Source organism: Asparagus officinalis, chromosome 1 (assembly GCF_001876935.1).
Source record: "Asparagus officinalis chromosome 1, Aspof.V1, whole genome shotgun sequence".
In the NCBI taxonomy this organism is placed as follows: domain Eukaryota; kingdom Viridiplantae; phylum Streptophyta; class Magnoliopsida; order Asparagales; family Asparagaceae; genus Asparagus; species Asparagus officinalis.
In genome coordinates this window covers 114,257,063-114,270,817 of record NC_033794.1, presented here as the reverse complement: position 1 = coordinate 114,270,817, position 13,755 = coordinate 114,257,063, and the positions used below count along the sequence as shown (strand labels likewise).

General features: G+C 33.0%; 1 protein-coding gene across 1 annotated transcript; it reads left to right on the top strand.

Annotated features, from left to right (window-relative positions):
- On the top strand, positions 9,640 to 11,951 carry LOC109829071 (G-type lectin S-receptor-like serine/threonine-protein kinase At1g11410). The gene is made up of 6 exons (XM_020396144.1): positions 9,640 to 9,718; positions 9,808 to 9,953; positions 10,064 to 10,274; positions 10,366 to 10,603; positions 10,909 to 11,059; positions 11,328 to 11,951. Exons 1-6 carry the CDS (start codon positions 9,640 to 9,642, stop codon positions 11,646 to 11,648), a joined length of 1,146 nt encoding a protein of 381 aa, XP_020251733.1. The 3' UTR covers positions 11,649 to 11,951.

Here is a 13,755-nt window from a genome sequence, read left to right as displayed (position 1 = left end):
GGTTACAAATTAGTTGTTCAGATTACGGTTTGGTTGTTAAGGTTACAGTTTGGTTGTGAAGGTTGCGAGTTGGTTGTTAAGATTACGGGTTGACTGTTAAGTTACGAGCCTGTAACCTTAACAACTAACGCGTAATAGGTGAATTCTCATAAACAACAATATTAGGCAATTGAAGAGCTAAAAAAATAAAAAAAATAAAAATTATAAAGATATTTTTAGAATTCAAAGACTTCACAACCAAAGCGTAACCTTCACAACCAACGTTTATCCTTAACAATAAACCCGTAAGCTTAACAATCAACCTGTAACTTCACAACAAATGCGTAACCTTCACAGCCAGCGCTTATCCTTGACAACAAACGCGTAACATTAATAACCAATGTGTAACATTCACAACCAACGCGTAATCGTAACAATCAACCTGTAACATTCATAACCAAAATGTAACTTTCACAACCAACCCTTGTCCAACCTCCCAAACTTTATCATTAGGCCAAGTGACCCAAAGTATTTATATCACTCAAAATATATATACATATATATCCCAACGTGTAACATTCATACTAACACGTAACCTTAACAACCAACCCGTAACCTTAACAACTAACCCATAACATTAACAATCGAACCGTAACATTAACAATTAACATGTAACCTTCACAACCCATAACCTTAACAACTGACCCTAACCTTTACAACCAAGCCTAACCTTGACAACGTACCTACCCTCTCCCCCTCATGGCTTCAACCCATAACCTTAACTAGCAACCCATAATCTTCACAATCAATGCGTAAACAAAGACCTCAAGTTGAAGCCATGAGGGGGAGAGATGTTGATCGCAAAGACCACCGCAGATCAATTTTACTCACACAAAAGTTGCCATACTATATCATACATTGCTATATATGTTTCTGAATCTTACAAAAAATCAGTAAGAAAAAACAAAAAACAAGAACAGGACCCACTTCCTTCTTCCACCTCCTCAATCCCTTCAAATGCTTCAACTTTCACACAATCTTTTACCTGAAAATTCTTCTTGCACTCATCAACTAGCCTCTTAAGTTGACCAGCAAGCCGATTCACCATATTCCTCCTCACAGTCACCAAACAAACAGTGAGAAACCTCGCCAAGAACCTCATATGCTTGTTCATCAGCCCCAATTCCTGCAACCCTTGCCCTAACCCTAATCATTCGAGTTTTAGAATGACTTTTAATAATACAAGGTTTTTTTTACCATTCGAGTTTTAGAAGTTTTCAAAACAATTGAAAGCTTGAAGTTTAGTTAACATTATTTCTGGCTTGTGCTCTATTTGTCAATGACCCATTATCAATCTCGTGAAGCTTCTAATTAACTTTGACAACTTTGCATTAAAAACTTCCACCACCTTCTCCTTGATGTACAACTTAAAACAATTTAACTACTTAATTGAACCATGCATTTAATTGATCTTGATTATGAAAAACTTAACCATAGATTAATTAAGAGAAATAGCTAGATTAATTATTGGAATTCACCGAGAAGATTTCTGATTATAGGTTGTCATAGTAATCATTCTTAATGTAATACCAAATTCTTTAATATTTTTTTGAGTAGTATCTTTTGTTGCTACAACTTTCATCACTTTGGATTGCCTATTTCTTTTCGCTTTAATATTGCTTTAATATTGATTTCTTGATTCTTCATATTAATTGTACAACAATCTTTTCCTGCCAACTCATTAACATGCTAACTATTATGTTATACTGAAACACATGGTTCGCTATCGGTCACTGGTGATAATGAAGTTGAAATTTGTTCCTCGGCATACATTACTACTTTCAAGAGAAATTTGTTGTAATCTGATGTCGAGCACTCAGTTTCAGTAGACTTCATTTCTCTGTAAATGTCTAGCAACAAAAAGCAAAAATAGATCAAAATTGAAAAAGAGAATTAGAATATTCTACAGAGAGTTCAAGTTCCTTTTTGAAAAATCTCTATCTGATTCATGATGTCTGAAACTTATATTTAGTATTCTGGTCTAAAATCTTATTTAGTAAACTTTTGTATGCACTACATATTTTTTGGTTGTTTTGTGTTGAGAAACCTAACTACTTGATACGCTGCATACTAATTACTTGCTATACCAAAATATTATTACATTAATCATATAGACATGAGATATTTTATTTGTTTTGATAGTAGGGAAATTATATTTTGATTCTTTTTTACAGTTTAATTGTAAGTCAAACATATATGCAGTTTAGGTTGTATCATTTCTGACTACTTATATATTATTACTGTTTTATTTTGCATTCTTTTGTTACTTTAATTTTTGTATATTAAACAAATTCGTGCATCGCACGGGCCTGAAACTAGTAACCTTAACAACTGACCCTAACCTTAACAACCAAGGCTAACCTTGACAACGTACCTACCCTCTCCCCCTCATGGCTTCAACCCATAACCTTAACTAGCAACCCGTAATCTTCACAACCAATGCGTAAACAAAGACCTCAAGTTGAAGCCATGAGGGGGAGAGATGTTGATCGCAAAGACCACCGCAGATCAATTTTACTCACACAAAAGTTACCATACTATATCATACATTGCTATATATGTTTCTGAATCTTACAAAAAATCAGTAAGAAAAAAACAAAAAACAAGAACAGGACCCACTTCCTTCTTCCACCTCCTCAATCCCTTCAAATGCTTCAACTTTCACACAATCTTTTACCTGAAAATTCTTCTTGCACTCATCAACTAGCCTCTTAAGTTGCCCAGCAAGCCGATTCACCATATCCCTCCTCACAGTCACCAAACAAACAGTGAGAAACCTCGCCAAGAACCTCATATGCTTGTTCAATAGCCCCAATTCCTGCAACCCTTGCCCTAACCCTAATCCCTCCCCTCTAAAGTACTCCCTGCTCAAGATCGCCTCGTAGAACACAAACACCTCCGACGAAATTGACAGTGAGGGGATTGACGGAGCTTTGACGGCGGCGGTGGAGGGGGGGATTGACGGAGGTCAAGCTTCTCCGCTGGGATTGACGGAGGAAACTCTTTTAAAACATAGCAGATATAAAAGAGAGAGAGAAGGATATTATGGTCTTCATGAATTTAAATCTCTTGGGCTTTGTGTTTTAGGGACTCAGAGAACACAAAATTTATTTTTGGGGGCAAAGCATCCGTTGAAAAAGTCTTGGGAGGGGAAAGCACTTTTTCTTTCGTTTTGGGGGGCTGGAAGCATTTTTCCCTATTTTTTCCTCTTCCATAGTGAAGTCTTCTCTTTAAATTTATGCAAAGTTGTACGTGAAATTTCTTTTAGGATCTCGTTGCCTGAATACCTCAGTTTATAAGTTGGTATAGGATCGTCGTAGTCCTATTTTTCTTTGAAATCTATGAAAAATGCATAGAATATGAGCATAGCTTGAAGTAAAGTTTCAAAAGAACGAAGGTGTTGAGTTCTGATGTTGTTACTCTCCAAGTTATGATTACGTACGGTGTCCAGAAAAATGAAATGTTGTTCGTTAATTCATCATTTGTTCAGTATTTTTCTTCCCGCAAAAAAAATTTTCTAGATTTTTTTTATCTTGCACTTTAGACGTGATCCAGAAATTTGTTAGAAATATGGGAGAGGATTAAGATTGAAATATGGTGTTTAGGGGATTTTCAAGAATAACCAGATTTTGTTGTTGAAAAAACGTCAAAAAATAGTTTAAATGTTTGTTTTAAAAATATACAATATACCACTAACAACAAAATTATGGAAAACTACAGCTAGCAAAACATAATAACTTACATGATAATCAAAACTGTTAAAATACAAAATAGGTTTAAAATTAATTATGTGTATTGAGTACTTTGGGCCTAATTAAGGGATAAAAAGTTTGAAAAATAATTAGTCATGTTAGATTTGACTTAATCTCACATGACTAGAGGGATTACCGAGTAAAATCTATTATTATGGACTATTTTTTTCTCCACTTCTCATAAATCTTTTCTAATTAGTCATTCCAATAACTATTTCTATTCTTGAGTGGAGGAACTAATTTCAGAATAAGTTAAAAATTGCAGGACCTAATAGCAATTTCATGATTTGAGAGACAAATTTCAAAGTATGAATGATTTAAAGGACTAATATAGTAACTGAATTATGGAACGATTTCTTAAAAGAGGTTGAGTTTCTTCTATCCACCAATATAATGTAGAATAGAGAGCTAAACAAGCTCTTAAACTGGACGCTAACGATTTTATTCCATCCTTGGAGGAAGTAGGCAGGTTATTTTTTTATGTCTAATGTTTCTTCATTAATTTTACAACGTGATGCTGTTATATGAAAATCGATGCCTTATTTGCTTTGAACGATTGTTATGATTTCATGATATGTATGAAACACTTATCCTTATAGAATATTACTTATTATATGAATATTTAATGTTCTAATTTAAAATTATGAATTCTAATAAATGAAATTACTAGTTAATATTTAATTAGTGCACGAAAAGGGAATTGGGACTGAGAAGGGTAATATCTGAATAAAGTGATTAGACGCTGGCATTGTTTGGCAACAAGAGATTGTGTCTTATCTAAGAGATTGTGTCTTATTGTCTTGGTCAATAAGCTAGTAGAGCTGTTTGGTGACCAAAAATAGGAAGAGATTATTTTGGAGATTGTGTCTTTTGCAAGTAGCTTTTGGAAAGCTACCTCAAGTAGCGTTTGTCTTTGGGAAGGAGCTACCAAATTTTTTTCTTTCGTTTTTGCCCCTAATAATTCTAATTTTATATCAATAATATTGCATGTCCTTTTTAGTCATTTAACAAATTTAAGCTATTTGTACAACTACTTTTGCCAAACAGCTCTAGTCAATCAGCTAGTTACACAACTATCAGCTTTCAGGTACAATTTCACAGCTTTCAGCTAGCTTAACAGCTTTCAGCTATAATCTCGCAGCTTTCAACTTAGTTTTGCCAAACAGAGCCGCTATGTGTCAGATATATAATTCACGTGAAATGTATTCAATTATTACCCTTCTATCTAATTAGTTATATAGCGGCTAACAAATTTATAGTTACGATAACAGTAGTTCTCACATTAGAATAGACGTTACGTGTCAGAAACAACTTCTTGATCTAATCTTTGAAAATGGAGGGCTCATATTATATTATATCATACTCCCTTTAAAAGCACGAGTTCCGAAAATCTTTTTTAGACAAATATACCCATTTATAGTTTGAACTACTTTATCTATAATCAAATTCTAATTTTCAATAGTCAATATTACTCTTCACTATTTTGAATATTTTATTTATATCTTAATCTATCCTAATCATAATCATATCTTATCCTAATCCTATGTGAACCATGTTTAGCTTAACAATTTAAAAAAACTAATATTAATAAAAAATATAAAACATAAAAATGATATTAGTTTGTTAAGATAAAGAAATTATAAGTAGATAGCATATTATAATACATGAAGTATTGCAAAAAACCATAAAAAGTTTTAAAATTACAGAAAAGACCCTGAAAAGTTCAAAATTATAAAACTCATCCAAATGTCTCAAAACTTAAAATAAAAAACATGAAATTAAAAAATTAACATCAGTTTGCAAAAAAATTAAATTTTACAGTTAACACCTCAATGTCTCAAAAATTATAGAAACACCCTCAAAAGTTTAAATTACAGACAAGCACATTAAAATTCCAAAATTTTAAAACTTACAAACAACACAGATAAATTCAAGAGATTACCATGATACACCTAAAATTTTTGACATTTAAATTTAAAATTTTTAATTAACACCCTCAATATCTCAAAAATTATAGAAACACCTTCAAAAGTTCAAATTATAAAAAGCCACCCTAAAATTCTAAAATTTATAAATAACATAAGATGAATTCAAGATATTACCCTTAGATACCTAAAAAATTAAAATTTGCCAAAATTAACCTCAAAATTTTTTAAAAACTCCTTCAAAATTTAAAAATCGTAAAAAAAACTCTAAAATTTCAAAAATTTTAACTAGCACACATCAAATTCGTCGATTGGTAGACCGCTGAAATTTAATATTTTTAAAAATTAATCTATAGTTTTAATAATTACAAAAGACACCCTCAAAATTTTAGAGTTACAAGAAATATACTAACATTTAAAAAATTACCACCAACACATGAAACATAGAATTTACAACTACCAAACTTAAAAGTAAATTTTTTTAAAAACTCTTTCAAAATTTTAAAAATTATAAATCACACCCTCAAAGTTCAAAACCACAAAAATGGGCTAAAATTTTAAAACTTGGCAAAGAAAAGTGTAATTGTTTGGTATTTTTCATATATATATATATTAAAATTTCTAATTTAGGGATTTACTATCCATTTTCAGCATCTAAGAATAGTCTAAGTATATATATATATATATATATATTAAAATTTCTAATTTAGGGATTTACTATCCATTTTTAGCATCTAAGAATAGTCTAAGTTGATACTGGTAAACAAAAACAATAAGAATTAATTAAAAACATCCGGTTAATGGATAAAATTTTTAAAAATATTATAAATTAAAAATTATCGGCACCATATAAATTAAAATAATTTCATATAATTTTAGTAATAAGTTGGGGTAGCCAAAATACATTCGTAACATTAATTGATAGATGTTTAAATCCATAGAAATGATAAAACACTATAATATTATACCTTAGCATTAATTGATTTTAATTTAGAAACTTTAATCTTTGACGTTAATAATATTTATAGGGTAAAAGAATACAAGGAATTACATATGGAGAAACTATTAGAATATTTAGAGATAACTTTAAAAGAATTGAGTTATTTCCATTGCAAATGGGAAAGTGATGGAAATAAATCTAAAATTCAGAAAACGTCAATGAATCACTTGAATTGGCATTAACATAAGACATATCTATTAATGAAGCACTGAATGAGTTACATTAAAAAATAATTTAATAACTTTATCCTAATCAAAGAAAAAATCTCCATGGAAGACATAAGAAAAATTAGTAAGTATTCATAAATTCCATACTGTGTTCTTCAAATTAAATATTAATATTATAATCTAAGAGAAATTGGTAATGAATAATGCAGGTATTTAGTTTAGATCTTTATGGAAAATGACAGGGATAGAGCAAAGGTAATATTATTGAAATAACAGAAATTCTTATTGGATGCACATCAGAAGAATTCATTTTAGAGGAAAATAAAGACATAGCTTCTAATTTATTTAAGTAATAAATTAGGATCACAAAGAATTTTATATATATGAAATTAATATTTATTCTTATTGAAATAGAAAAAAAAAATCAAAGTCTATATTTTGAGCAGTTTGTGTTGAATATCATAAGTACATTTGACTTCTTTGTAAAGTTAAATGAGATGATAAAAAATTAACGAGCCCAGGAAAGATAATAGCATAAAAAAAATACAAAATTAACCTGATGTCACAATTGATATAGATGATGAAGAAAATACTTTAGAATTGTCCGAGAAATGATAAATGATAAACCTGAAGAAGGATTGATCTTAACTCAATAAAAAATAAAATAGAAGAAATAAAAACAATATTTTATGAATATTTTATAGAATAGTTTAATTATTTTGAGTGAAATTAGGAATCTTTAGAAGGGAGTTTCATGAATTTTTTTCAGTACTTTTATATTCTTATGTGGATGTTTTTATCATATAAAAGTATACTAGAGTTAGTATTAATCTTTAATTTATATTTTTTTATGAAGTCTATCAATGATTAGGAATAAACTTCATATTCTCTTTTGCATCGTTTTAACATATTTTAAATCAATCATTTTGCCATATTAGTTTTAAATAGTCACCTTCCTTGTATAACACTATTTTAATATTTTTTACTTTGCAATGCTATACTTTCTCAAATAAAGCTTAGTTTCATATCGGTCAAAAATAATATAAAAATTCAAATTATTTTTAAATTATATTTGTCTTTTGTCAATTCAAATATCAACATGAAAATTTAAATTGGGTGTATCCTATTTAAACAAACATAAAAAAATAATCGGGATGTAAGAGTTTAAAGAAAAAAATGAGCACAAACTGCCAAAAATACTCATGGTATTAAATCACGTGCATTGTACGTGTGTAAAAACTAGTATCTATAAATTAAAGAGTACAACTCACCATGCTCAACGTAACTGTCCTCACTGATTAACTAATAATTAATTACTTAATTGCCAGGGGTGCGAACATCACAAACCCCCCTCGTTAAAAGATTCTTGTCCTCCGTTAATAATTGTTTTTAAAAAAATTTCCTATTGTTAGTGTGATGGGCGTGCCCCCCCACCAAAAGATCTCTGGATTAGATTACTCTACGCCTCTAGTTCTTCAAAATTTCCACGCTTCGATCTAACCTTTCCACCTCCAAAGTTGACCACACGAAACGGGTGAGGCTGATGACGGAAGATTCCAGTAACCCGATAGAACCCGACAAAAGTTCGTGGTTTGGACCTTGAATTGCAAAAGTTATGATTGTTAATCTAGTCGTGCCATGAGTTCATAGGTATATGAGGTAGCTTAGCTCAATTACGAGTAAATTGAGGGTGAATTTCGCAAAACCCCCTACTTAAGTTTGGTCCTTTTTGGATGTTTCTTCAGATAATTCCCTAGCTAACATTGTCAGAATTATATCTGGTTGTGCATGTAAAAGTCAAATGAGTCCAAATAACTAGAATGTCTTTGATGGATAAAATCTTTTCACGCTCCTTTTTAGCATTTTAACCCCAAATCCCAAGAGGTCGAAAACTTTATTTTATTTTTTTATTCCATTTTAATTAAATTACTTTTTCGGTTGGGGGACTAAGTTTTTGCTGGGTGTATTTGCTATCAGCGTTGCTAAACTTAAAAACATTGGGGGGTTCATTGAAATGTCTAAACTTAAGGGAGTTTTAATGTCATTTATGAAGTTTAGTAAGGTTCTAAACTTAAAAGGGGCTTTGTGAAACTTGTCCATGAATTAATATACCTTTTTCCACCCTATTGGATGACTAATCCCCGCTCGTGCTGGCCGGCAGGCGCTAACCCGAGGAAAGTTTAATTACCTGAGGGGTTTCGAAATATGCATTTTATCTTAATCATGTATTTCCTCTGTGATGCATTTCTTCACTAAGATTGACGCGATTTTGAACCAATATATAGAGGACGATTCAGATTCAATATAGTCTGTTTCCTCCACACACGCGCACACACGAAAATAAAAAAATAAAAAGGAAAAACACAGAACAAAACAAAAAAAAAAGAAAATGTCTGAATTTAGAAGAATTTTGACACCAAAGCATATGTCTCCCATGATTTGATCTCAATTGTCAACCTCAGACCCCACAACTCTCTCACGTCGGTTCTTGTTTTTCCGCATCAAGTTCACACCAGCCAACACTGCGTACCAAATAAAACCATTTAATGAGAAGATCAAAGCGAACATAATTCTTACATTTCTCTGTCATTCTTCTCCGCTTCAATGCATCCTTTAGTTGCCTCCAGTGATCTCGATATTCATCTAGCTTCGTATCGTCGGCTACTAAAGTCATCCGCATCTCCACCAACTGATGGAGGTGAGTATACTTACATAATCCTATTTTACTTTTTTTAATATAATTATGATGTTAACATATGGCTTCAATCCTCGTGGTGGTTATATTTTGCACTTGTCTCTATTGTTTATGGTGTTGGAGATGGAGGAAGAGAAATGGTATCTTTTTTTTCTCCCCCACAAAATTAACTTGATTTTTGTTCAAGTATGGAAAAAGTAATTTTATCCTTTTTTTTTTCTTCTTGCAGCTGTTAGAAAAGCTTTGGTGGCTAGGGCCCAAGCTCTACCGAGCTCAGACTTGCCGTTTATGGAGCTCTGCACCATCCAAGAAGCTACAGATAACTTCTCTGAAGAAAATAAACTCGGAGAGGGTGGATTTGGCCCTGTTTACAGAGTAAGAAAAACCCAATAAATATACTCCTATTTGGATAAATTGCAGATAATCCAGGTTATGTGCAGTTTGACATTCTTATTTCAATGTCCAAATCTTCGAAAATAATTCAGGGAGTGCTCACGGGAGGGAAGGAAATAGCGGTCAAGAGGCTATCGGCGAAATCCAAGCAAGGGACCGTAGAATTCAAGAACGAAGTCGAGCTCATCGCGAAGCTTCAGCACAGAAATCTAGTGCGAATGCTAGGATGCTGCGCGCACGAGAAGGAGAAGCTGCTCGTCTATGAGTATTTGCCCAACAAGAGCCTAGACGCGTTTCTCTTCGGTAATCGCTTCTCCTCAAAAACCGCCCGATTCAATTCAATCTGTTTCGAGTACTGATCGATGGGTTCGACGTTGCCGACTTAAATTTTTAGATTCGAGGAAGAAATGCGAGCTGGATTGGAGGAGGAGGCATCAGATTATCGTAGGGATTGCTCGAGGACTCGTGTACCTTCACGAGGATTCTCAGCTCAAAGTAGTTCATAGGGATCTCAAAGCGAGCAATGTTCTGCTTGATAATGAGATGAATCCGAAGATATCGGATTTTGGGATGGCGAAGATTTTCGAGGGGGAGGAGAGCGAGGTGGAGATTGGCAGAGTTGTCGGAACTTTGTAAGTGAATTGTTAAGAATTAACGTTATAGCCTGATATACATTGTTCAAATTGAACTCATGGTACTAATTTTTAATAGGCTAGCTTAATTGCCGATAGAGCTAGCTCCTGTAGCATCGATCGTTGTCTTGAACTTATTGCCTCTAGTTTATTTTTTTCAGATAGACCCTTGAATGCAATATCTTTTCTAAAAAAAAAACTGATCAAATAGGGAGTTTGTCTGCAAAAATAAGGCTCGAGGGGTAGTAAGTTCAAAACGATCAAATATTTCTGACGTCGTCGTAATATTTGTTGTGTGTAAATAGTGGATATATGGCTCCTGAATATGCAATGGAAGGTGTTTTCTCCGTAAAGTCTGATGTATTCAGCTTCGGAGTTCTTCTACTAGAGATTCTGAGCGGTCAACGGAACGGGGCAGCCTATCTTCAAGAGCAAGGCCAAACTCTCCTTATACACGTAAACTCTGCATCTCTATAATGGTTAATTGCATGTAGATCCCCGTAGCATTATTGTTTGAACTTACTATATATCCGTGTAGTTTCATAAGTTCACTCATGGACAACAACATCATTTTCACCCAGAATAAAAGAGTCAAAAAAAAAATTTGAGAAGGACTACTTGCAAGAATAAATAAAACTGCAGTGCTACCCAAATCGTGCAAAATTTGGTCGGTCAATCTTTCTGCATATATATCTTTCTCAACGATGAAATGCGCTTCGAACAGGCATGGAAACTGTGGAACGAAAGAGGAGCGATGCATTTCATGGATCGCACGCTGGAGGACTCCTACTTGATGGAGGAAGCTTGGAGATGTTTTCACGTAGGTTTGTTGTGCGTTCAAGATAATCCAGAGGACAGGCCTACGATGTCTTCGGTCATTATGATGCTGCGAAGCGAGCAAGTGATGCTCTCTCCTCCGACCACGCCCCCATCTTTCGGTAGAGGACGGCCCTTTGAATTGGAGGGGTCTTCATCGGGCACAAATTGTTCGGAGAAGGTTCATTCTGTGAATGAGGTTACGCTCACTCGCATTGAGCCGAGGTAGCACGCATGTTGGTATGGAAATATGTCCTTGATTCCTCTCTCCCAAAGTTTAATTTTTTGTGGTTTTTGAGGTACCTAGCTGCCTTGTTTTCACATTTCGGAATGGTTTTTCTTTGGGCTGCGAGTGTTTTTCAGGCAAATTATATTTCCCTAGCTATATATTTTGTTGTGCTTGCCTTTTTTTTACCCCCCTTCTCTATTCCATGAATGTGAAGAGAATCGTTGAAAGGCGTGTAAGTTTGTGATGGAGAAAGTTTTCGTTTCAATAAAGAGAGCTTTGAGGTCATGTTTGTCAAAAGTTTAGGAAAAGGGATTGTACCATTTTAGAGTAGTTTGCTCGGACTAATGGAAACTTAAATCAGTTAATCTATTATTAGATAAGAATTATATTATATAAACTTTGTGCTTTGTGCTCGTTTTTGGATGGAGAAGAATTATCGTCGGTTTCATTTAAACAGATGCACGTCGTTTTCAAGGACTAATTAGCGAATCTCTCGCCTTAATTAACTCCCTCTTTTAATTTAACTTTACACGCTATCAAGTCGTTAGAATTATTAGGAAATGAAAAGAAAGAAAAATACGTCAGACGACTACCGCTATCTAACTTACAAGAAAATTGACAATTAACAAATCATTCCAATAATGAGACTATATTTTATCTATATACTGAAGACTTTACTGTTGTGTACTATAGAGGACATGATCACTTTGTTAACTCATGCTCGTAACTCAAAATCGATCCAAAATGATAAATGAATAAATAAATAAATAAGTGAGAGCGAAAGTCTCGTAACTGACTTTGAAAGCAAAAATTCGCCGGAGTTTCGGAGATTTGCGTGTCGGTGTCGGTGAACTGCTAATTATTATTTTTATTGTTCATTTGATTCCCTTCGATTGAAGCCTAATCACCTACTAGTTTTCTTCTGTTAGCAACAAAAGTCATCTTTTGCTTGCTGTCATGCGCATTATAGAGTATTATGGTATAGTTATTATTATTTTTCTAGCATTACTTACAGATGTGAGGTAGCTGGTTAATTTATTAGAATAAAATACATCCGTTGTTCCATTAGTGGTACGTTTGCTTTCTAGTTCTTTAAACTCCTATACGATAACCACGTGATGATCAGAATCAGACGATCATTAACATTTTTATTATTTGAGCTAATAGAGCTTTTAAATTCTGCGAATTTCAAGAAGACACCAAAATGTGGGAATGGGGGGTACCGGAGGAGATTTTTCAGTTAATTTTTTAATCATCTCCCTGTGGATAGTGGAATCAGATTTAATCGTAACATAAATCCTCTCCGATTTGTTGGTGATTTGAGATAGTCTAATTCTCTCGATCCTTATTGTCTATCTTAATTCCGATGAATGATATCACACCACGTAAGACTTCTGCTGGTGATTTTGACTGTAATGGTGTTCAAGTTTATTGGACCAGAGCGGACTTCAAGATAACAATGAAAATTTTACGTTGAGTGGTCTCATTCATTGGGAGTGATATGAACTGTAAAAATTTAGAAAATTAAACTTTTTCTAATTACCACATAATGAGAAAGAATTCCGTTTCGAAAATGACTATTAGTTAACTTCTTGAATTATGTGGAAAAGAGGAACCTGATGTTCATCTCTTTTTGAATTGTAGTTTTGTCTCTATCTGGAATTATCTCAAAGTTTAAATTGCATAATGTGGGCAATCGTCCGCCCATTTAAAGATAATTGGGTAGAGATATGGAGAAGTAAAATGTGTGCCCTGTTTGTTTTTATTGTTGTACAGCACGGAATAATCTTTTGAAAACTGGTCCAACAAGCACTCTGTAGCCCAACTCTATTAAGCGGGCCAATAACCGCTCTAAAGCCCAGACAAAAGTTTACTATTATGACAATATTATTTTGTTGACACACACAGTATGGAGCGTCTTTTATCAGAAGTTATTCACTTTCTCTGAAGTCAATTATTAGCACAATTTTAAAAGAAGTATTAAAGAAAAAAAATTAATATATGTTTAGAAAGAAAGAAATTTATAGAATAAAAAAGCTAACATCCTACAGATTATCTTAATTCATTTTTAAATTTTAACATTTAGTTAATTGACATGAAATTTTTT

Coding starts and splice junctions, on each gene's coding strand:
- LOC109829071 (XM_020396144.1), top strand. CDS start 9,640: ATGGCTTCAATCCTCGTGGTGGTTATATTTTGCACTTGTCTCTATTGT. Junction 9,954..10,063: donor GATTTGGCCCTGTTTACAGA/GTAAGAAAAACC, acceptor AAAATAATTCAG/GGAGTGCTCACGGGAGGGAA. Junction 10,275..10,365: donor CCTAGACGCGTTTCTCTTCG/GTAATCGCTTCT, acceptor TTAAATTTTTAG/ATTCGAGGAAGAAATGCGAG.